The sequence below is a fragment of the Octodon degus genome, unplaced genomic scaffold (assembly GCF_000260255.1).
Source record: "Octodon degus isolate 3935 unplaced genomic scaffold, OctDeg1.0 scaffold00001, whole genome shotgun sequence".
Classification (NCBI taxonomy): Eukaryota; Metazoa; Chordata; class Mammalia; order Rodentia; family Octodontidae; genus Octodon; species Octodon degus.
This window is the reverse complement of record NW_004524577.1, coordinates 38798-62222: the sequence shown is the minus strand read 5'-3', so window position 1 is coordinate 62222 and position 23425 is coordinate 38798. Positions and strand designations below refer to the sequence as shown.

Below are 23425 nucleotides of genomic sequence, written 5' to 3'. Positions count from 1 at the left end.
TTTTTTACATTTTTAAAAGTTGGGAAGCAGTGTAAATGTTACAGCTTCCTGTTCAAGTGACTATGTCAATTTAATGACATATATGAACATTTTTACCCTTTATGAGAAACTGATGGTAAATCAGACTAGAATTTGGGAGAGGTAGAGAGTACATACAACCTTGGTAACATCTAGGACTGGTACTTCCTCGGGTATCTTCAGATATTTACAACAGTTCTTTTTGTGGGGATGAACTCAGAGCTTTGTATGTTCCAGGCAACCCTTGTACCGCTGAACCACATCCCTTGCTTTTTTATTTTGAGACTCAATAAATTATCTAGGCTGGCCTTGAATTTGTGATCCTTTTGCCTCAGAGTCTCAAGTAGCTGGGCTTATAGGTGTGTGCTACTGTACCCTTCCCAGAATGTTGACCCTTAATGATGTTGAAGTCATATTGAAAAGATAGAACTATTAACTAGTATCATTTGGGAGGATAGGAAGGATCTTGTTGCCTTCTTCATACATGTTCTAAGACAAACTTTATTTTGATAGTGTAAGACAAAAGGACATGAAAATATTTTTAACACAGCAAGAGATCTGCTAAGAGGCAGAAAAGGAATAAATTTAATGTATCTGAATTTCTGCTTTGTGAAGCTGCTACTCCATAGAAAGATTGTGATTGTATTATTTATACTTGGCACTTGTATTTATTTGTATGTGGTAAGATCTGAGTGACATAAACTGTTGTTCCCAACTTAAATACTATGCTCTATTAAAATCTGCATTTATTCATTTGAAGATTTGCTTCTGGGTATATCAGCTATAACACTTGAGCATATTATGAATGATGAAAGAGGGTAGAAACTATCGTGTTTTTTCGGTGTTTTAATTAAAATTATAGCAGCTATACAGTTTGTTATGAGTTATGAGCTTGGTTTACTCTAAAGAAAATAGGATTAAACTTAATAAAAAACACTTTTCTCTAAGGTTAGACCCAATTTTCAGGTGTTATTTTTGTTTGTACTTTGCTCTTGGTACAGCTTTTTTTTCTTATAGATCCTGATATTTTGAGAAAAATCAAAATAAAGTTGTTCCCTAAAGATTGTTGTTTTGGGCCGGGGAGATGGCTCAGTGGAATAAGTGCTTCCCTGGCAAGCGCAGGGGCCTGAGTTCCATCCCTGGTTCCGCAAAAAAAAAAAAAAAAGATTGTTGTTTTGCACCTTGTCTTTCTGCCTCTTAGCAGATTTCTGGCTTTATAGTGTATGTATCATTAAAAATGTTTTTATGTCAGGCTGGACATGGTGGCACATGCTTGTAATCCCAGCACTTGAAGGCTGAGGCAGGATTGCTGTGAGTTTGAGGCTAGCCTGGAATACAATTGTTTTTGAGACTCTAGTAAAAACAAAAAAAAAGTTTACATGTCAAATTATGTATCAAAAAAGTCATGTGTGTGACCCTAAAAAATAAAGCTATTAAAATTACTAATTTCTCTTGAATATTGAATATTCCTAAATAATCCAGAATTTCTAATATTTTACAGGATTTGCTCTAAAACAAGGAAAAATATAGTGGTTAATTTCATTAAATTTACTCACTGGCCTTTGAGTTAACAGTATATTCATCATAAGCTCTTAAAAGTATTGACAGATCATAAGATGTTCAGTAAAAGAAATTCTGTTTTCATCATTTCTTTTAGAATATTTCTTATCTTTATATTATTCAGGACAAGGGAAATGCAACAGAGATCCATTGTAGACCGCCCTTGTTTAATCATTGTATCCCCATTATTTTAAACACTACAAGTCATTACCTTGGCTAATTTGTCACTGTAACAATATTCTCAAATATGTTTAAAGTGGGTCTTTTTAGCTAAGTGGAAAACAAAAACTCAGATTTTTAATTTTAACATTAAAAAATCAGTCACTGAAGTATCAAGCAAGTGCTAAAAGAAAACCATGTTACTATTTAGTTTTCACTTTTCTTATCAAGCTATATTCGTCCCCATTCTTGGTCTCTTAAAACGTTGCGTTTAATTTTCCCAGTGATTGTCTTTGGAAGTTCTTGAACAAACTCCACCTAATTGACAAAAAAGAAAAAGAAAGAAACTTACTGTAAGGCACTTGGTTCCATTGGACTATCCCAGCTCAATGACATTGGAAACAGCTCTTGTGAAATGTTGAATTTTATATGTGAGCATCATCTTAGCTTAAATTCATTGACTCTAGTGAGCACAAGAAACTCGGTCGATTCCTATAGTAAGGATGATATACGTGTAGTTCCATCCTAGCAGTTTTTAGTGCTAATTCACTCATGTGTTCTGCCAAAAGGAAAGAATTGCTTTACCTCTTTGCTTTTCCTTGTCTAAACCTGGACCTCTACTGCCCTCTGGGGGATGGAGGTTTACACAACTCAAAAAGAAAAAATAGCTGATCCTTGCTGGATACTTGTAATTCCAGCTCTCTGGGACACTGAGTCAAGAGGATCACAGTTTCAAGTATGAATAAATGAATGAACAAATAAATGAGTGAAAGCGGGTCGTGCAGATTCTGAAGGAGGTATTTTAGTGATAATCTGGAGTACATACAATTTCCCTTTATGCTCTGACTTGACCTTAAGATCCTGTTTTTGTTCCTCTCTGTCAAGCTGACACTGTGTACTTTTAACTGTCCTCAGACTTCATTTATGAAAATCAAAGGATGGGCTAGTGAGATGGCTCAGTGGTCTAAAGCACCTACTTAGAACAAGCTTAGCAAAGCACAGGGACTGAGCTGGGGAGATGGCTCAGTGGAATAAGCGCTTCCCTGGCAAGCGCAAGGGCCTGAGTTCAACCCCCGGTTCCACCAAAAAAAACCAAAAAAGGACAAAATAATAGTAAACCAAACTGGGTTTTATTCATTCGTTCATTCATTCATTCATTCATTCATTCATCTTTAGGGGGCCTGGGAGATGGCTCAGTGGAATAAGTGCTTCTCTGGCAAGCACAAGAGCCTGAGTTCAATTCCCGGTTCCGAAAAAAAAAAAAAAAAAAAAAGAAAGAAAGAAAGAAAGAAAGCAAGCAAGCAAGCAAGCAAGCAAGCACAGGGACTGCAGTTCAATCCCCCAGCACCACATGCCAGCCAGCCCCGCCCCCTGGTGGGCTGAGCTGGCCACACACACACACACACACACATAAATAAATAAATAAATAAATAAATAAAAAAGAAAATCAAAGGATTCCTGATTTTGTTAGTTTAGTGGAGAAAAATAACTAAAATGATTGAATTAATTTTTAGGTTGAAATTAGCTACCTTCTAACTGAAGTGATACCAACTAAGACAGAATTATCTTTTAGAGGATTAGTCACCATCACCCAATAGGATTCTAGAGATGGAAGGAAACTCCAGTGTAATCTCTGTGTATAAAATTGCTTTTATATCCTTATTTGAAGATTTCAGGAAAGATCCCATGAGTCATAATGTGGTCCCTTGAGTCATGTGCTTTTTTTAAATTTATAGGGATATTATATGGTCAAGAGGGCTAAAAGTTGGATGCTGTCCCTGAAAATAAGACATTTCATATTTTGTCAACATTCCTTGTCCCTATATGAAATGGAACTATGCACTTAGTAGTTTCTCATTGTTGCAGAGTTGATTTTAGAAAGTTCATTTATCAAGCATTTGTAGTGCCCAAATATAAAACATTCTAAAGCAAAATTCTTGCCTAAACAAACTGAAAAGATATCTTATGCCTACATACTAAGTGACTATAAAGTCAAAATCCAATAAAACCTACATTTTTAGAATTAGCATTTACACCCTGCACAAAACTAGTTTACACTTGCCTTTCTTGGGTATTTGTAGGGTGCAGTTGATTTTTTCACGTGGTCCTGAAGCTCAAGGATCAGCTTCTCAGGGTTGGATGATTTGTAGGGTGCAGATAAGACAACGAACGCTTTTACGACCTGTAGCAGAAAAGTCTGTGTTGCTGCTTATTCTGCAGACACGTGGGGTTAGGGGTCATTGTTGGACAGAAGATTTACCTGTGCATAGTAGTTTCAGTGATGACTACAAATGCCATCTCAGGCACTACAAGGACAAAGTGAGGTTTAGGGGGATCTATTTCCAGACAAGTGGGCTGTGAATGTGAAGAGTGCACCGATTCTTTTGTAGCTGATCTATACATATTATATATTTTACATGTCAATCCATCTGATCCCGTTTGCTATTCAGGCAGTCTTTGATTGACAGATGACCCTATACACCTTCAAGTCTATACTATGTGAGGAAGTCTGAGGAGCAGGAGTGATGGGAGCTCAGGATAGTATGATGTGAAGGGGATTTGGGGTGGTCTTGTGGAGGAAGAGTGGTATGTTAGGAAAGTTTTGGGGTTTTTTTGCGGAAGCAGGGATTGAACTCAGGCACTTGCGCTTGCCAGGGAAGCATTTATTCCACTGAGCCATCTTCCCAGCCCCTTATAAGGAAAGATTGATGTAGCTCAGAAGGGACTTTCTTGCTTCCAAGTCTTTCCTTTTCTTTGTAATGCTGGTTGAAGGAATTAGATAATTATTGAGGTTAGTAAGCATTCATGCAAATGCTTCTAATTGCTGTTTACTTTTGGTATTCTATTGAAATCTGCAATATGGAGAGAATGAGAATATGGTGGCAAAAGAATATTTTGGAGAATGGAATTACATGGAAAATTGAGGGGGTACAGGAGGTAAGCATATGGGATCCACGGTGCTCCTCAGAGGACCAACCACGGGTATGTGAGAGAAAGGCCAGGAAATGTGGAAGGGTATTGATGTGCACAATTTTAAGATTTTTTTTACTTGCTGAGTCTGCAGGAAACTTCCATAAGGAAAGTAGATTTTTCCTTTCCTTAGCATATAGTTTCCTCCTAGACTCAAGACTGTTGTCATTGCCTGAGTAATATTGTCATTATGTCCTAATTAAGGTGCTTGTGGGACCAACTTGGGAACTTGGCCACAATCTTTTTTTTGCATTGCTTCTGTAAGTAAATGTATTTTGTCAATCATGGCAGTTGTACAGACAGTGAAATCTGATGCTGAATGCAGTATCTGTTCCTACTTTTCAGTAACAGGACTCTTAGGTTTCCTGTGAAGTGCTACCCTAATTTCTCTCTAGTGAGTTGACACCAAGCCTTACCTCTAAGGAGAGGCTATGATCCAGGTCTGGCCAGTTACCTGTACTATTTCCTGGGCCACTCTGGCTAGAGATGTGACTTGAGATAAACAAAGGAGATCCTGGGAGTTCCTCAGAATTCTTGGAAAGTCAGCTTTCTCCTTTCCTGGAGAATGTGGAGTTGGTTGCTATCAAGTAGAAAGGACCTGCTCACATAGGGTTGACAGCAGAGCCAAACACAGAGAGACTAAGGGATGCTAACTTCACGTGAACACTTGGATAGAGATGTACCTAAATACCTCTGTTATATGAGCGCAACATTTAAAAAAATAATTTAAGTCAATTTGAGTTGAGTTTGTGTCCAGTTACCAACAGAATCCCAATCACCTTTGGGATACAACTCATTTGTAAAGTTGACTTCCTAGTCTACATTTTTGACATATGTGCCTCATAGTGAAAATTAAATGACTATGTTCTAGATTTCATCTTTACAGTGGTCAAACAGAACTTGAAAATAGGGAATTGCTGTTTTGATCAGTGATGTGCACCTACCTCTCCTCGAATTGGATCTGGACTACTGACAACAGCTGATTCGACCACTGCTGGGTGCTCAATGAGTGCACTCTCCACTTCGAAGGGCCCGATACGATACCTGTGGAGAGAGAAGCCTGCTCACTACACTCTCCAAGTGGGAAGTCTCCCTTCCTTCCAAGTTGCTGCTTCTAGGCATAGCAAGTGTACAAACCCAGAGGATATAATGACATCATCAGCTCTGCCAACAAACCAGAAATACCCATCTCTGTCCATCAGGCCTTTGTCTCCAGTGACATAAAAGTCTCCTCTTATTGTATCAGCAGTTTTCTCTGGATTGTCCTAGGAAATGAGGATGACATTTGGGAATTAGTTTGTGCAGAAAAGAGACGAGGTCTGGTATCCATTAAATGACTGTCACATTGCAACATCTTCTAAATGAAGTTTTTGTTATTTTGTGTTTGTGGTTAAGACAGGTCTTGATGTGTAGTCAAGGCTGGCCTTGAACTCACTATTTAGCTCAGGCTGGCCTCAAACTTGTGGCAATCCTCCTGACAACCTCCTGAGTACTAGGATTTTACAGGCATGCACCACCACACTCAACTGAAGTTATTCTCTTTTTTCCTAGCCTAAAATAAAAAAAAAAAAAGGTCTAAAAGCGTATTTAAAAACTAAACCTCTCTCTAACCTCTTGCATCCTCTATGCCCTTCCCCCTTCTCCCAGCCTGTCCATTCTGAGAACAGCACTCCAGCCTGTTTCTTACTTGTGGAATTTAATCTTCACAGATTAAATGTTTGGGAAATAGATATTATTTTCCCCATTTTTACAGTTGATGAAACGGCCCAGGTTTCCATCAGTTCCCCTGACTTATATGTAGCAAGTCACAGTAGGCATGAAATTTAGATCAATGTCTGGGCTAAAGTATGCCCATCAATTTCTATATTTTCATACCACATATTCAGAGAAGAAACAGAAAGGCCGGGTAGACTTCAGTCTGATTGCAATATCCCCTTCTTTGCCAGGTGGTAGGATATTGCCCTTTTCATCTATAACCTAGGATAAAACAATTTAGATTCTTAGGTTTTTTCTCACAAAATTAAAATAGGTAATAAACAGTTGCATAGAAGGGTATAAAAATGTCCCCCTCTTCCTTTTCTTCCTTTTTGGCATGAGGGATTTAACCAAGGCCCTTCATAATGAACTATATCTCTGGCCTTTTTCATTTTTTCTTTCAAGGCATGGTCTCATTATATCACTATATCACCCAGGCTGGGTTTAGATTTGTAATTCTCCGGCCTCTCCTCCCAGAGTGCTAGGATTGTAGGCATGTGCCTCCACCCCTTCCTCTCCCTTCTTCATTAACCCACTCAGATATTTTCTTAACCCACCTGGACATTGTAGGGTAATACTCCTTTTCCCATAGAGCCAGGTTTAATTTCTTGGCCTTTCTGGTTGGCACAAATTATTCCCTGTTGAGAGGACATGTATATAAGTATGTAAAAATTAGATTTTTGAAGCTAGTTATATCATGAGAATGAAATTAAGATTTGGGCAGTAGTTCTCCAACTTGGGTCTACATCAGAATCACCTGTTAAAATACAGATGTCTAGATCTCATGCAGAAGCTTCTTATCCAACTGATGTGGAGTGAGATTTGAGAATTACCAAATGATTGTGATACTGCTAGTGTGAGGACCACACTTTAAAAACTACTCCTTTTAGATTCTGTCATATGTGCTATGGAATTAATTACCTACAGAGGCACCCAGGGAGTCCTTCCCAGTGCAATGGAAAGTTGTGTAGTTTAGTTTTGACTCTCACCAACTCCTAGTACTGCTGAGATTTCTCCTAGGTGAGGAGGAAGCAGGAAGACTATGGAGTAATCACAATTTCCTTTCAACTAAGACGAACAGCACAGTCCACAAATTTATTTTGTTTTCTTGAGACATGGTCTTGCTATGTAGTTCAGGCTGTCCTTGAACTCACTATACAACCAAGGCTAGCCCAAAACTTGTGGCAATCTTCCTGCCTCAGCCTCCTGAGTGCTGAAATTACAGGTATGCACCACCATGCCTAACTTAATCCATAAATTTTGATAAACACTGACAAGGTATTCTATGATTCCATAAAAATGTATTACATGATGGGGGACACGTTAGGGGCTTCCTTGACAGTCCCTAGTATACAAATAGCTCCTCCCATCTGTGGGTTCTACATGCTTGAATTCAATTAACTGAAGATGAGACATATTTGGGAAAAAAATTTCACCTGTATTACATTGATGCAGGTATTTTTTTCTTGTCATCATTTCTAAACACCATGAGGCTACAACTATTTGGATAGTATTTATATTATATTAGGTAACATATGATATAGACTACATACAAATACCATGACATTTTATGTAAAGTAGTTGAGCATCCCAGGATTGGAGATCATTTGAGGTCCTAAAACCAGTTTCCCCCCAGATACTGAGGACAGCTCTCCTAAACCTAAACTTTGCCCTTTAATTGTACCACTTCTGTCTGTCCATAGCCCTCATACAGCTCCAGCCCTGTTTGCTCCTTCCACTGTTCCAGCACCTCCGGGTTGAGCGGCTCCCCTCCAGTCAAGCAGTGCCTCAGCTTCTTGAATTTGTATCTGGAAAAAGAGAACTGCATATGGTCTTTGAGGAAGAAATATGAAGGGCTTTCACTGCAAGATAATTAAGACATTCAAGGAAAAACCAAAACAGGGTTGAGGCTATAGCTCAGTGGCATAAGCGCCTGCTGGCAAGTGGGATGATATTCTGGTCATGTGAGGCACATTAGTGATGGAAACAAAAGTTTCCTGAATGAGCTTACATTTTGGCAGATGGAGAATTTAGCTATTACAGGAAGAATAAGGCAGAAGAAAATACTAATGATTATACTAAGTACCTAAGAGAAACAGTATAATAACTTTGATTAGGCACAGGTAAAGTCTCTAAAGGACTTTAGAATCCTTACAACCCCTGTTACAGATATGGAAGTCAAGGCTTAGAGGGGTGAAAAAATTTGCCCAAGGCCCATGGCTGAATTGTGTGCTCTGTGCTGTGCACTTACACTTGGCAGGCTGATCTCACCAAGCATGTCACTTAATCTGTCTTACATGTGGAGTTGATGGAGGTTTGACAAGGTCATCTTAAGTGTCTGAGGTCACACTGTTAGTAAGTAACAAATCTCAGCCTATTTGACTTTGGTGCTTGAGTCAGGCAAGAAGCCCTGGGAAAGCCTGACTTCTATCAGTAAGGTCCCAAATTGGCAGGAGGGTGTCAGTAGCACATGAATCATGTGTAATCAAAAGAACCCTTGAGGGCCACTGAGGTAGCTCATCGGACTAAGCACCTGCTTAGGCAAGTGCAGGGACCAGTTCGATCCCCAGCACCACATGCCATGCTGGCCCCGCCCCCAGGCATGCTGACTCTGCCAACAAGATCAGGTGTGAGATCAGGAATGGTGGTGCACGTCTGAAATCCCAACACTGGGGAGGCTGAAAACTAGAGTATCACTACAAGTCTGAGCTGTGTAGTGAGACCCTGTACCAAATACATTTATTTATTTATTTTTAATATTTTAAAAAAATATTTATTTATTTATTTATTTATTTATTTATTTATTTTGTGTGTGTGTGGCCAGCTCAGCCCACCAGGGGGCGGGGGCTGGCTGGCATGCAGTCCCTGTGCTTTGCTTAGCTTAGCTTGTTCTAAGTAGGTGCTTTAGACCACTGAGCCATCTCACCAGCCCCCCAAATACATTTAAAAAAAACAATCCTTGAGTAGCTTTGAATTATTTTTTGAATTATTCTTGAGCAAGATTTCCACATTTTGAGGGCTATAAGGAGTTGACATTGACTAGGAAAAGAGGAAATTTCTATCTGTTTCTGTTTTTCCTAGCACTTTCCCTCCTGGCACCCCTACCTGTGGGAAAGAAAGTTGGATAAGCTGTCTGACTAAAATTGTTTCTCTTTTTATGCATTGAATTTAAATTAGTTACATTGTTCTATCCAAGTCTCTAGACATTGCAGTACCCAGCCTCTATAGGTTAGGCAAGTAGTTTAAATAAATTCAATATAACCTTCCAGTCCTAAGCTTCATTAAGTTTTCTTCAAGACAATGTGAGTGTTGTTGTTGTTTTTATTTTGTTTTGTTTTGAGGGACCTGATTCTAAATGACAGTGTTTCTTTAAGCATGATATGAAAGGACAAATTTTTTGAGTGGAAGTTCTAAGCTGTGACTGTCTATAGCACTATAGAGCTCTGATTGTCTCCAAGAAAATATCTAGTTTTTCCTAGAGAATATTCCAGTGGTTCTTAAACTGGGAGATAGTTTTGTCCCCCATGTGACATTTTTGATTATCATAAATGAGGGAGATGCTACTGGTATCTAGTTGGCATGCAGTTCAGTATCCTACAAAGTATAGGGTGCCCCCCACAACACAGAATTATTTGTTCCAAATGTCAATAGTAGAGACACTGGGAACCCCAGGATCTGTGATGCTGGATGATTGCTTCAATTTGTTCCAGTGGAGATTTCTGCCCAGATACCTCTTAAGGTCTTTCTGCACAAGCATCCGGTACACGGTGGGTGCACTGCATAGGTGGGTGATAGGATAGGTGGTAAGCGTCTGGATTGTGGAGAAAGACAGAGATGTCAGAAGCGGTCATTGAAAGTCATGAGTAGAACTGATGTCTACAGTTTCTCATTGTCTCCCTTGAGTACTTGCTCATCTCATGATCACTGCTAGGAGTAAGAATGCAAATACTATATGCACCACTTGACACTGTTAGAAACTTCTAGTTACTGGGTGGGGGGAATATATATATATATATATATATATATATAATGTTCCAGAAACAGACATTCAACTGAATTGTTGAATTTGAGAACAATAAATATAAACTAGTTTATTCATGTTACCTTTTGTGAGGGCCTCGGGGAGATATCTCAGTGGAATAAGCACTTGCCTAGCAAGCTCAGGGTCCTGAGTTCAATCCCCAGTACCACAAAAAAAAAAAAAAAAAAAAAAAAAAAAAAAAAGGTATTCACGTTACCTTTGTGATAGAAACTTGTAACACCTGCCCATATATTCTTTTTTTTTTTCAGAACCAGGGATTGAACTCAGGACCCTGTGCTTGTCAGGCAAGCACTTATTCTACTGAGCTATCTCCCCGGCCCCATATATTCTTGTTTAGTAATGACTCTGTGTGTCTGAGATTCTCCACCAGGACCTGTACAGCACTATTCTGTTAAAGAGCTTAGTTCTGAGTTGACTGAGAATATATTGAAGTAGACATTTTTGATGGCCTTTGCTTAATGTTTCAAAATTTTCTGAACACATTATGTCATCCAATTCTTTAAATCAAATAATGACATACATCTTAAATCCAGAGAAACACTAGTGTTTAGAGATCCGTTTTCTGGAGAACAAGTTCCACTGTGCTCAATAAACTATTATAATTTGCCTTAAACTTAAGCATTTGGGAGAAGTATGTATGTGTAAGCTATCTAGATTGTCATAGTCAAGAATAACTTTTAATCCATAAATGAGTATTTCTACTACACATAACTGCTCCCTAGTTTTTAATTACTTTCAGTAAGATTATATATATATATTCTGTAGATGTTTGTATAGTACTTAACACATTATCTTTGTAAAATAAAAATATTCTGTCACATATGTAAATTTCAAAAGTGTAAAATTAACTGATATTCAGGTCTTTTTATACACCTGATGTGGTGATCCCAGTTTTTATATTACCAAACATTTCTCTTAAAACCTCAACCCATCTTGTCAGACTAGTTAGCAAAGCAATAGATTGAGCCTAGCTTTTAGTCACGCGTAGGTGTGGCACCTATTTATATGTACTTAAACCTAATTGATTTTCATGGCTGAAAAGTAATCAGCTTGAATCATATTTTTCTCAAAGCTAATGTTATCAGATATCTCAGTCTAGCCATCTGTGGCTGAGAAGGAAGTGTGTGCTTGGTTTCCTGAAGAGTATTGAGGTCTTCTGGAGCCGGGGAGATGGCTCAGTGGAATAAGCACTTCCCTGGCAAGTGCAAGGGCCTGAGTTCAATCCCCGGTTCCACAAAAAAAAAAAAAAAAAAAAGAGTATTGAGGTCTTCAGATTAAAATAAGAAGCATAGAGTGGGGGAGCATGGAAAGAGCTGCACAGGGAGAGAATAAGTCTCCTGCATACAGTTCAGATTTGTCATCCGCTGTTTTGCTTTTCCTCACTAATCAGAAACAAAATATTTATTTAAATTTGAGGCTTCTAACCTATTATTTAGAACTGGCTCCTGTACAGCCACAGATTTAGCAACCCTAACAAATCCTGGGAGATTTGAACCAGAGTGTACTGGTTAATTCCCTTCCACTCTGTTAGATAAACTCAAAAGCTAAGTCCCTGCAGAGTTTGCCTCTTAAAAATGAATGACTTTCAGAAGCCCAAGCAGCCTTGTATTACTAGGAATCAGTTAATTGTGACTGGTGGGAGAAGGGAGGCACTCTAAAGATTATATGTAATCAGAGGTCATGACTTACATTTAGGAAGGTATCAGTGTCAAACTGGGCCATCCGATGCACAAAAACACAGGCACCATGAAGCCAGGAAGAAAACACACTACCAATGGCAGCTTTGATCCAGCCTGTGTCTGACATGTTCCATATGATATCCGAGGACTTCAAGTCCAGCCAATACCTGAATAATGTGGAAAAATGGCAAAACAGATTAAAACGAAACAATTTAAAAACAGGAAGGCAAACTACTGTCTTTGAGGAGGCCACAGAATGCCACATCCTACAGATAAAGATCAAAAGAAGCCCCTAGGGCTGGTGAGATGGCTCAGTGGTCTAAAGCACCTACTTAGAACAAGCTTAGCAAAGCACAGGGACCACGATTCGATCCCCCAGTACCACATGCTAGCCAGCCCCGCCCCCTGAGCTGGCCACACACACACAAATAAATAAATAAAATTAATAAAAAAAAAAAGAAGCCCCTAGTCAAGAAGAGGGATTTTTTTTCTTTTTCTTTTTTAAAAAATAATTTTATTGAGAGACAAATAGCAATGAGACAGTTTCAAGTATTAATACACTGTGTATTGTTGTCTTAGGGTTATTCATTGTACAAGATGCAGACATGATATCCTGTCCACAAACACTATTAGAACAAATCTCGCTATTCAATGATCCAAGAGAATGCAGCTATGTATCTATCCTAACTGTTTTGAACATACAGATACAAAACGGTTGATCAACTGTATCACAATTTTTGATTTAGTTTAGTCAGAGAAGGGTATTCCATTGTAATTTAAATATTGTAGGTGACTGAATTCACCAAAGCATTCCAATGTAGTCTATGAGTCCAAATTAGTAGTAGGTTTTCCGTAAGACTGGCAATGACAGAAGTTGATGACTTGGCCAGAGAGATGGCTCAGTGGAAAAAAACACTTATCTGGCAAGTGCAAAGGCTTGAGTTCAATCACTGGTTCCAACAAAAAGGAAAAAAAAGTTGTGGACTTGAGCCTTTTATAGCTCAGCATATTAATATGGCTTTACTTTTTATACTTCATTTTGATACTTCTATGCTGGATAGTTAAGACCAAGGAAGAGGGATTCTATTTAACATTCTTACAGCGGTTTTCTGGAATCTTGTGGTCTCAGAGTAGAGTGAGAGACTGGGTTTGACAGGACTTTCTCAGTTCGTCCATTGATCCAACAAATATTTACTGAGCAAATGTTGTATTAGGCTTATGGTGAACAAGACTGACTAGCTCTTTAGTCTTACAGGAAGGGAATATACACTCAATAATGTTAATTAAGTATATAAGCAAATACCATCATGTCAAGTAGCAGTAAGTGCTATGCAAAAAATAAATCAGGATAATGTGACAGTTTTAGATAACCTTTCTTTTAAGAAGGCCCTTCTGGGTAGGAATGTTTACCTCACAATGAGGAGAAGAAGCAAGACATGCTTCTACAGAATTAAATCAAGGTGAAATCCTAATCTCTCGTGTGATCATTCATTAGATGATGCCATTAATAAGTTAGAATAGGGCAGAAATCTCAAGGGTTCTGTTTTATAGATTTTATAATTGGAAATATAGCCATTCAAGGAGAAATGTCACTTGGGCAGTTAGATACAAACATAGGCAGCTCAAGGAAGCGTTCATCAAAAGCAAACTGAGTTTTTCTCCCTACCTCCCGCAGAGGGCATATCCAATGCCAAGGCTGCTCTGAGAGTGCTGAGCCATCTTAGGGAAGCCTGTGGTTCCACTGGTGAAATAAATGGCCATTGGTTCTTGACTTCCGGTCTCCACACAGCTGTGCTCTTCAGAGGCCGATCTGCAAAATAGACCCTAATAGTGACTGAAGATGACAGAGCAGTTTAACACTGATATATTTTTTGCTGTGCTATTTGTATTCTTTTGTTACCAGAAGATAGTCAATAATAGAACTGAACTGATGGGCCAAATACATAGCCAAGACAACTTTTGATTCTTTTTCTTTTTTTGTATTTTAGGGAAGGGCCTACAGGGTGTTCAGGGTCTCACTACTAGATCAGACTCTTAGTGATCCTCCTGTTTACAGCCTCCCAATAGCTGGGATTACAGGCGCGCACCACCATGCCCAGCATCAGTTGCCATCTCAGCGCGCCCTGGGGGTGGGGCCAGCACAGCAGGCCTGGGGATCGAACCCCTGACCCCTGCGCCTGCTTGCAGGTGCTTTAATTCGCTGAGCTATTTGGCCAGCTCATGGTCATTTCCTCTTGTAACAATAATGGGTTTAGGAAGTTATGGTTAATGAGATGTAAGGCCTTAATGGGAAATATGTCCCTGTTCTAAAAAGAGTAATGAAGAGAAGGTGCTACTCTCTCCTACTCCATCCTATATTATGGCCTTTGAATACTGTGCAAGTACACATGTTTGAAACTTCCCTTTCCATGTTTGGATCATACCAAGGATAACATGATAAAAGATAAATGAATTGGGGTTCATGTTAGCTTCTAAATTAACCAACCTTTAGTTCATCTTGCCTCACTCACTAAAGCTCAGATTTAAATCACCATTATCGCTCCTGTAAATTAGTCTCTAAAGTGTTCTCTCTGACTCATTTGGTTTCCTCAAATTCATTTCTGCACAGCTTCTGAAGAAATATAATATCCAAGGGGCTTGGGAGATGGCTCAGTGGAATAAGTGCTTCCCTGGCAAGCACAAGGGCCTGAGTTCAATCCCCAGTTCTGCCAAGAAATCCAAAACCTGATCTTGACACATCTCTTCTTAAAACCTTAAACTCCTCAGTGTATCTTTCAATCAGGGAAATAAAAAATACAATATATAAACCTCAAAAGAATAAAAGTATTTTTTGAGCAGCATTTCACTGTGTGTTCCATGTTGGTCTTTTTAAAAAATGTATTTAGTACAGGGTCTACAGGGTCTCATTACATAGATTGGACTCATAGTGATCCTCCTGTTTTTAGCCTCCCAAACACTGGGACGGTGTGGTGGCGCACCTGTAATCCCAGCACTTAGAAAGCTGAAAACAGGAGAATCACTGTGAGTCCAATCTAGTTAGTGAGATCCTGTAGACCCTGTCAAAAAAAAAAAAAAAAAAAAAAAAAAAAAAAAACCTTTTTTTTTTTTTTTTTTTTTTTTTTTTTTTTTTTTTTTTTTTTTTTGGCAGAACTGGGGATTGAACTCAGGTCCTTGAACTTGCCAAGGAAGCGCTTATTCCACTGAGCCATCTCCCAGCCCCAAGAAAACCTTTTCTATAAATGTCAGAAACAAGATTTTAAGCTTTATGGCCATACTGTCTTTGTTGTAACTACTTTCTGTTGCTGTGAAGCATAAAAGCAACCAGAATCTATATGTAAAGAAATGGGCATGGGTGAATTTCAATAAAATTTTATTTTAAAAATACAATTAGGGGGATAGAATTGGCCTACGGACCTTAATAATTTCACTCCTACTCCAGAAGAGAAGAACACGGGTACAGATGGATGGACTGACAAATTTAGATACTCACAAATTCTATAAAGAAATTAAATAGATGTTATGAAAGAATGGCTTATAGTTTTGCTTTGGTTAGGCTGGGCAGGGAAAGCCTCAGTTAGGGTAAAATATTTGAAAAGAAATCAGGTAGGAAAGAGTCAACTGTGGAAAGACTAGAGCAGAACATTCCAACCAGAAGAAAGAGCAGGTGCAAAGGCCCAGAGGGAGGGAATATTTGAGGAATACAAGGAAGAATGGTAACAGGAAGTTCAGGAGCTAGGGTCAAGGGTCAAGGGGCAAGGGTCAAGTTGTGCAGGATACTAATCATGGCACATAGAGAGAAAAAGAAAAATGGGGGTGGAGTGAGAGTTCTTTCTTGTGCTATGAATCATTAGGTAATTCCTTTCTGGGAAGAAGCCCAGATCAGCACACACTGTTGCTGAGTCGTTCAAGGCAAAGAAAGTCTGAGATGGAGCTGCAATTTGTTTCTAGTGCTGTACCTAAGATGGGGAAAACACTTACTGAAATAACTCCTGGAAGCTGAGCCAACCATTCCAGCTGTGTGCAGACACCAGGACTTTGTTCTTCAGGTTTGGACACTCAGATAGGACGGATTCCACCACCGGGGCCACCTCCTCACTGATCACAATGCACTTGGCTTTGGAAGCTTGTAGCCGGTAGAGGATGTCTTTGGCTGTCAGCTGAATGGTTCCTGGGATGAAAACAAGCCCTGGGAAAGACAGAGGATCCTGAGCTGAGCAGAATGATTGTGCATTAGGTGTGATGACTCTGTGGACTGTGGGAAGTTGCGCTGTGAGCCTGGGGGAAGATGCTTCAAAATGTCACCTTCAGCAATTCTTGCCTTGGTCCCTTGGGGACATTGCCCAGGACTTTGATCATTGGCTTTGAAGTCTGACAGACCTTGGTTATAATCCTGGCCCTGCAGTTTACCAGCTTTCTGACTTTGATGTCTCTGTACTTTCTTTATCTGTAAAATGGGGATAATGATAGTGTCTGGCATTTGGGAAGCATTATAATAATGGGCAGTTATTATGTAACATTTTAATATAATATTTGAATCAATATTATGTAACAATTAAATGGCACTTGGCTTTTTTTTTTTTAGTACTGGGGATCAAACTCGACCTTGCACTTGCCAGGCAGGCACTTATGCCACTGAGCTATCTATCTCCCCAGCCCTGGCACTTATCATCTTACATCACATTTTTATGAACATTATCTTATTCAGTACTCTCAAACAGTAGTGTCCAAAGTGAGTTTTGTAAGACAGTCCATTGAGATCTTAGAATTCTTTTTATAATTTTCTCCTTTTAATGTATGTTTTATAATATACATATTATATTAGTACCATATAACAGTATAAAAACCTATACCCAGATAGGAAGATTAGTGTCCTAGACATTTTTTTGATGATTAATATTCCCTGTCCATATTGATGAACTATATAGGCTATATAGTTGCCTGGCAACTAGAGTTTTAAGCAATCCCAGTAGATCAATGCCTTTGTTGCCATTTGATGGGGTATGAGATTTGTTTACAGCTTGTGAGTGAAGCAGCCAGCCCTCTGGATCTCTGGACTTCAGTGGTCTGACATTCTTTTTGAGGTTTACGGCAATGCTTGACTTATCTCTACTCATGACTTCATCCTAAATAGTCATGGATTTCAAAATGCCAGGTCCTTATGAGGAGAGCACACATGGCAGAAATAGATGTAAGACAGAGAGAAAGCAGTTTGCACTTTCTCAACTGAATCAATGGAAAAAAATGGCATATGAAGTCTTACAGGCAACTACTACCACCTTTTCATGTGTGTGTGACTAGGCATTAAACCTGGGCCTTTGTGTTCCCCATCCCTTTTTAATTTTTGTCTTTTTTTTTGTTTTTGTTTTTTTGTTTTGTTTTGTTTTGGTTTTTTTTTTTTTTGTCTTATTTTTTATTTTGAGAGAGGATCCTGTTATGTTAGCTGTATAGGCTAGGCTTGGTTTTGTAATTCTCCTGCATCAGCCTACCAGAGTGCTATGACTACACACGTATACTACTATGCCTGGCTTGGCACTATCATTTTTTGAGCACCTACTATGTGCCTGGTTATCTCCTCACTTAAAATTAATTCTAGAATATGTCAACTTCATCCAAGGTTATAAAGCCAGTAAGTGACAGAGCCAGGCCTCAGAGATACATTTCCCAGGCCCCAGACTTGTGTTTTATTTCCAGACTACTTATTTCTTGGTGAGTTTCTTGAAGTAAGCTAAATACCAAGATGTGGAGTTGAATTCCTAGGAAGTCTTTATTTTATTAAATATATTTTAAAAGCTCTTACATGTTGTCCCCTTTTGAAAAAAATGAATAAATATGTGAAGATGAAGAAGTTGGATGGGGGGGGCGGTGAGATGGCTCAGTGGAATAAGCGCTTCCCTGGCAAGCACAAGGGCCTGAGTTCAATCCTTCTTATAAATTATCCTTAAGTACCGTCAAGTGGGGGTACAAGAGTTTTGATCAACAATAAATACATTGTCAGGCAGGGTGGCACATGCCTGTTATCCTAGCCATTGAGAGGCTGAGATAGGAGGACCACTGCAAGTTTAAGGTCAGCATCGGATACATTGTACATTCAAGGACAGCCTGAACTACACAGTGAAAGCTTGAGTCAAAAATAAAATAAAGGGGCCGGGGAGATGGCTCAGTAGAATAAGTGCTTGCCTGGCAAGCACAAAGGCCTGAGTTCAATCCCTGGTTCCACAAAAAAAATAAAGAAAGAAAGAAAGAAAGAAAGAAAATAAACATATCGTAACTACGCTTACATTTTAACTTATAACTTATCTGATCATTTCTATTTATATTTTTGTTCAATTTTTTTATATTGTTAGTGATATTGCAGCAAATATCTTTGTGTTCTCTATAGTAACCTATCCTTTGGTATTCTTATTTATTTATTTATTTATTTGAGAGAGAGAGAGAGAGAGAGAGAGAGAGAGAGAGGGAGAGGCCAGCTCAGCCCACCAGGGGGCAGGGCTGGCTGGCATGTGGTGCTGGGGGATTGAACCGCGGTCCCTGATGCTTTTGCTAAGCTTGTTCCAAGTAGGTGCTTTAGACCACTGAGCCATCTCTCCAGCCCCTATTCTTATTTATTTTTATTGATATATAATAATCTGTACTTTAGAGCAGAGACTGTCAAACATCTTTAGTAAAGAACAAGACAGTGAATATTGTGAGAACCTTAGAGAATTTCTGCTGTTATAGAACAAAGAAGTTATAGTTAATGGATAAAAGAATGAACATGGCTGTATTTCATCAACTCTATCTATAAAATCCCATGGGCTCTGGTTTGCTGACTCCTGCCTTTAAGGCAGTGTCTGTTTTTAGAGTACCTCATATTGTTATTTTGGGAGAAAATGTGTAGTTAACATATTATTATTTTTTAATCATACTGGGTATTGAAACCAGAGCCTTCACATCCCTAACCCTTTCTACATTTTAAAAATTTTGAGACAGGCTCTAAGTTGCTAAGTTGCCTAGGCTGAACTCTAACTTGGATCCACATGCCTCAGCCTCCCAGAGTGCTGCAAAGAAGCATTCATACCCATATGTGCCTTATAGAGCTTTATGTTTGATCCTAATTCGGTAGCTTCCTAGCTGTTTGACTTTTGGCAAACTTCATAATCTCTCTTCTTGGTTTCCCCACCTATTAGTTATTACAATAATACTGAGTTCTTGAGATAGCAATTATTACATCATGATTTCTCTTCAACTCTTCTTTTTCTTTCCTTGTAAGTACTGCTTTTTTTTAAAAAAAAAAAAAAAAAAAAAGGTAATATTTCAAAGAGTGCTTTGAAATTTGGTCTCTTTTTGTTTCTGCATGATTTACAAATGCTAAGCATTAGCACTAACCTGTTCGCATGCAAGCCACATTGATGAGCCACCATTCAGGGATTCGGGGTAGAATCACGATCACTCGATCTCCTCTTTGTAAGCCACAGGACTTGGTGAACACGTTGGCGGCCTTTTTGGACAAAGAGCTCAGTTCTCTGAAGCTCCATTTCACTTCATCTCCTTTGCCATTCACCCACCACAGGGCTGGGTTGGCTGGCCTCTCCCCTGTCTGACCAGGGACACATGAGAAAAAGAAGAGAAGGTGCTGTGATTTGGAAGTACCCCCCAAAGACCCCTGTATCCAAGGCCTGTAGAATCTTCAGGACATGGGACCTAGGGGAAGGAAGTTAGCTTTTGGGAGCGTACTTTTGAAAAGGCTGTTGGTACTATGCCCCCTTTCTTCTCTCTTGCTTTTTGCTTCCTGGTTACCCCAAAGTGAACAGACATCCAACATGGGCTCCTGCCGTGATGTACGGTACTGCCACAGGCCCAGGGCAAGAGGCCAAGGGGCCAAGGACAAAGGAGTGAAAACTGAAACTGTGCCAAAGTAAACTTTTCCTCCTTTTAAATCGTTTGTCGGGCTGGTGAGATGGCTCAGTGGTCTAAAGCCTACTTAGAACAAGCTTAGCAGAGCACAGGGACCTTGGTTCAATCCCCCAGGACCACATGCCAGCCAGCCCCGCCCCCTGGTGGGCTGAGCTGCCCCCCCCCACGCACACATTAAAAAAAAAAAAAAAAAACCTTAAAAATAAAAATTGTCTCCAGTATTTCATTACATAAATGGAGAGCTCACTAACACAGGGTTTATGTAATATCTGCCATTACCTCTCCTCAGCACCTGTTCTTTTGCATTCTAGAAGAGCACCCCAGTCTGTTTTTGGAGAAACTGATCCTTTCCTACTGAACACAGTCTTGCCAGGTGCTTGCCCTTCTCAGAATGGTGTGTGAGCATGTGACCAGAGTTGGGTCAATCAGACTTTGAGTTTTCTTTTCTTTTTCTTTCTTTCTTTTTTTAATGTTTTTGGTTGTTACAAGGTCTCACTACACAGCTTGGCCTCATAGTGATCCTCCTGTTTTCAGCCTTCCCAGGGCTGGAATTACAGGGGTACACCACTATGCCCTAACTTTGTGGCTGGCTCAGCCTGCCCTGGGGACAGAGCTGGTACATCTTGCTTAAGCAGGTGCTTTAGTCCCCTGAATTATCTTGCTGGCCCAAGACTTTGAGTTTTCTGAAGGGAACAAAAAATTTAAATGGTTGGAGCAAAAATCGTCTATGAGGTCTTGGTACTTGCGCACCCCAGGGAGCTATCCTAGTCCTTTCTGTCCTCACTGAGATTCACTCTCCAGCTTCTACAGTAACTCTGTAAGGTCTTCCCAGTTTTTCTAATCAACTTCTTTCTTGTTTAAGTTAGATTTTCTTCCACCTAAATGACCACAAGGAGAGTACTAAGTTTAATTAGGAATCTGATAATATATCTTGTGCCTAACGGCTGAGCTGTGGGTTTCACAGGTTGTGAGGAGCAAAGTGGAAAGAGGCATCAATTGGAGGAAACCTCACTTATCATTCTATAAAATGAGTCACCTGCACTACAAAACCTCTTTATTTATGTATCACTTGGAAAAGAATTTATTTCCTTCCCCCATCTGGAATGCTTCCTCTATTTTTCTTGATTGTAAAATATTTCAAAACTCAATTTACATTCCACTTTGTCTTTTTAGCCCCTCCTCCTTTCCCAGTGACATCTCTGCATTCTTTCAGTGTTGTGCACATATTCTGGGTGACTCCATTCTACTCCATAGCACAATATTATGGGTATGGCCCTCCACTAAAGACGTGAGCCTCTAAAGATGTGGACTTGGCTCACAGTGTTTTCTAAGAGGTATGTGATCTTAGAATAGTAGCTTAGCTTCTATGAGATTAAATTCCTTATCTAAACACCCAACAAGAGTGGTTATAAGGGTTTGATGAACTAATGCAGGTTCATCAAATATTTGATTTTTCCCAATATTTAATCTGAATATCACTGTTTCTAGCAGATCTGCCTACACTTGTGCTATTGTTCTTTGTCTTTACATCAACTCACTTACAAACTTTTACTTAAGAAGAAGACTGCATTTAAGCACCACTATGATTGGAAAGTCAGTACCACTTGTTAACAGGTTACAGAAAGTTGTTTAATAAAAGCAAAACGATATCCTTCTGTTTTATCTAAAAGTCATCATCAACAGAAGTTGAAGCTCTCTGTTCAAAACAGAATTTGGCAAGTGGTATGTATTAAGAACACAGTGACTTTCAGATAAGACTTTCCCCCTATACTTAGGAAGGATTAATCTATTGAACCATGGGCCCTGCAGAGCATCTTGGTAAGTGCTGACAGGTGCTTAGCCCAGTGCCTAGTCTGGGACGGGAGCAGGAAGCATTAACTTCTTTCTCAGATTGCGCATCAAGCATTTACACTTGCTTTCTTCTCAAGTTTTGATTCTCATGCAGTTGTTCCAATAATAGCTATATTCATACAGCTATAGTTAAATTACTACATTTTGGCACATGCCTGTAAGCATCCCAAACCCAAAGCGTCGTCTGGAACAGAGAGAACAGAAGGAAGGGAGCGTCATTCTGGGAGTAACCACAGTAGGAACTGGGGTTGGAGAGGAAAAAGACTTGGAGATGCCAGAGAAAGCCATGTGCAGTTGAGGACCTAATATCTCTGGGAGAGAGGAGGGTGACTGGAAGACAGAGGAAAGCAAGGTGGGTGAAAGATTGGAACTGAAATTGATGAGTGGACACCAGAGTATAGAAGGAATCTAAATGAATTCCATTATTTCATACCTTCTCCTTTTGGGACCACTGGTCCAGCACATCCCCTGCAAAATTAAAGTTCTTAGGTAGTGGCCTGTCGCAACGATTTATGGCTTCAAAGTCTGCAGGAGTCATAGCTGTCCAAAGCTGGTGATGTCTGTGAAAGGACCGGATGGGTGGCTTGGTAAACCAGATGAATCTAAACAGCTGGAAAAAACTCTTCATGGTTCCCAGAGGACTTTGTCTACTAGTAGGGACATGTAAGTACCAGAGCCTGTGGGGAGGGATGGGTGGAGAGTGTCAGCCAGAGATTTGGAAATGGCCTCAGGGCTGCATATCCCTGGCAAGTTGAGGAACTCCTGAAAAGGACCCCATCCCTTTGCTACCGCTGTTAGCCATGGACTGTTCTCCCTCCCAATGAACTGTTCCCTTCATTCTCTCCATGACCAGATCAGTATTAAAAAAAAAACAAAAAACAAAAAAAACAGGGGCTGGGGAGATGGTTCAGTGGAATAAGCGCTTCCCTGGCAAGCTCAAGGACCTGAGTTCGATCCCCAGTTAAAAAAAAAAAAAAAAAAACCTAAAGTGCTATGATTGTCAAGTTCTTATCTTCCGTCTCTACCTTCACCTCAGGAAAACTATGAACAGAGCATATGCTGCCTGGGTCGGCATTCAAGAGCTCCTTCCATTTGCTTCTATCCTTTTCTAATTCTTCTGCTACAATTTTCTCTTCCAGTTAAAGCAGCCCATTCAATTTTCATGGAGGTTAATTTCCATCACTGCAGTTGAGCTTACCATCCTCTTTGATTCAAGCTACCCTGCCCTCCTCACCCCTTCAAATATCCATTAAAGTAGACTAGAAACCTTCACTTTAATCCTGGATGCAGAACTTTGGGGAAATTACATATTTGCCTGTACCTCAATGTTTTTACCTATGAAACAACAAAAATATAATACCTCCCTCTATGATTATTTGAAGATTAAATGTAATAATGCCTATGTTATAAAAGGTGTCTTCAGTTTTTAATGCTGCTATTTTAAGGTAATTTTATTAGTACTAGTGTGGCTCAGTTTCATACAGCTTAAGTGAGGAGA

At 39.5% G+C, this 23425-nt stretch overlaps 1 protein-coding gene across 1 annotated transcript; it reads right to left on the bottom strand.

Moving 5' to 3' along the window:
• Positions 1–1847: 1847 nt before the first annotated feature.
• LOC101559722 (acyl-CoA synthetase medium chain family member 4) lies at positions 1848–22555 on the bottom strand. Its single transcript, XM_004622867.2, has 13 exons — positions 22361–22555; positions 19549–19759; positions 16162–16369; positions 13850–13993; positions 12194–12350; positions 10194–10273; positions 8147–8270; positions 7020–7100; positions 6583–6684; positions 5845–5972; positions 5652–5751; positions 3800–3919; positions 1848–2055 (listed from the first exon to the last, which is right to left on the bottom strand). The coding sequence occupies exons 1-13, from the start codon at positions 22553–22555 to the stop codon at positions 1969–1971; spliced, it is 1737 nt and encodes a 578-aa protein (XP_004622924.1). The 3' UTR covers positions 1848–1968.
• Between the last annotated feature and the right edge of the window lie 870 nt (positions 22556–23425).

What these genes read in the sequence shown, in the direction of transcription:
- LOC101559722 (XM_004622867.2), bottom strand. Translation starts at nt 22,555, where the DNA reads ATGAAGAGTTTTTTCCAGCTGTTTAGATTCATCTGGTTTACCAAGCCA. An exon ending in GCTATGGACAGACAGAAGTG is followed by an intron (nt 7,101 to 8,146) that starts GTACAATTAAAG and finishes TCCTCTCAACAG; the next exon opens with GGAATAATTTGTGCCAACCA. An exon ending in CAGATCCAATTCGAGGAGAG is followed by an intron (nt 3,920 to 5,651) that starts GTAGGTGCACAT and finishes TTTCTGCTACAG; the next exon opens with GTCGTAAAAGCGTTCGTTGT.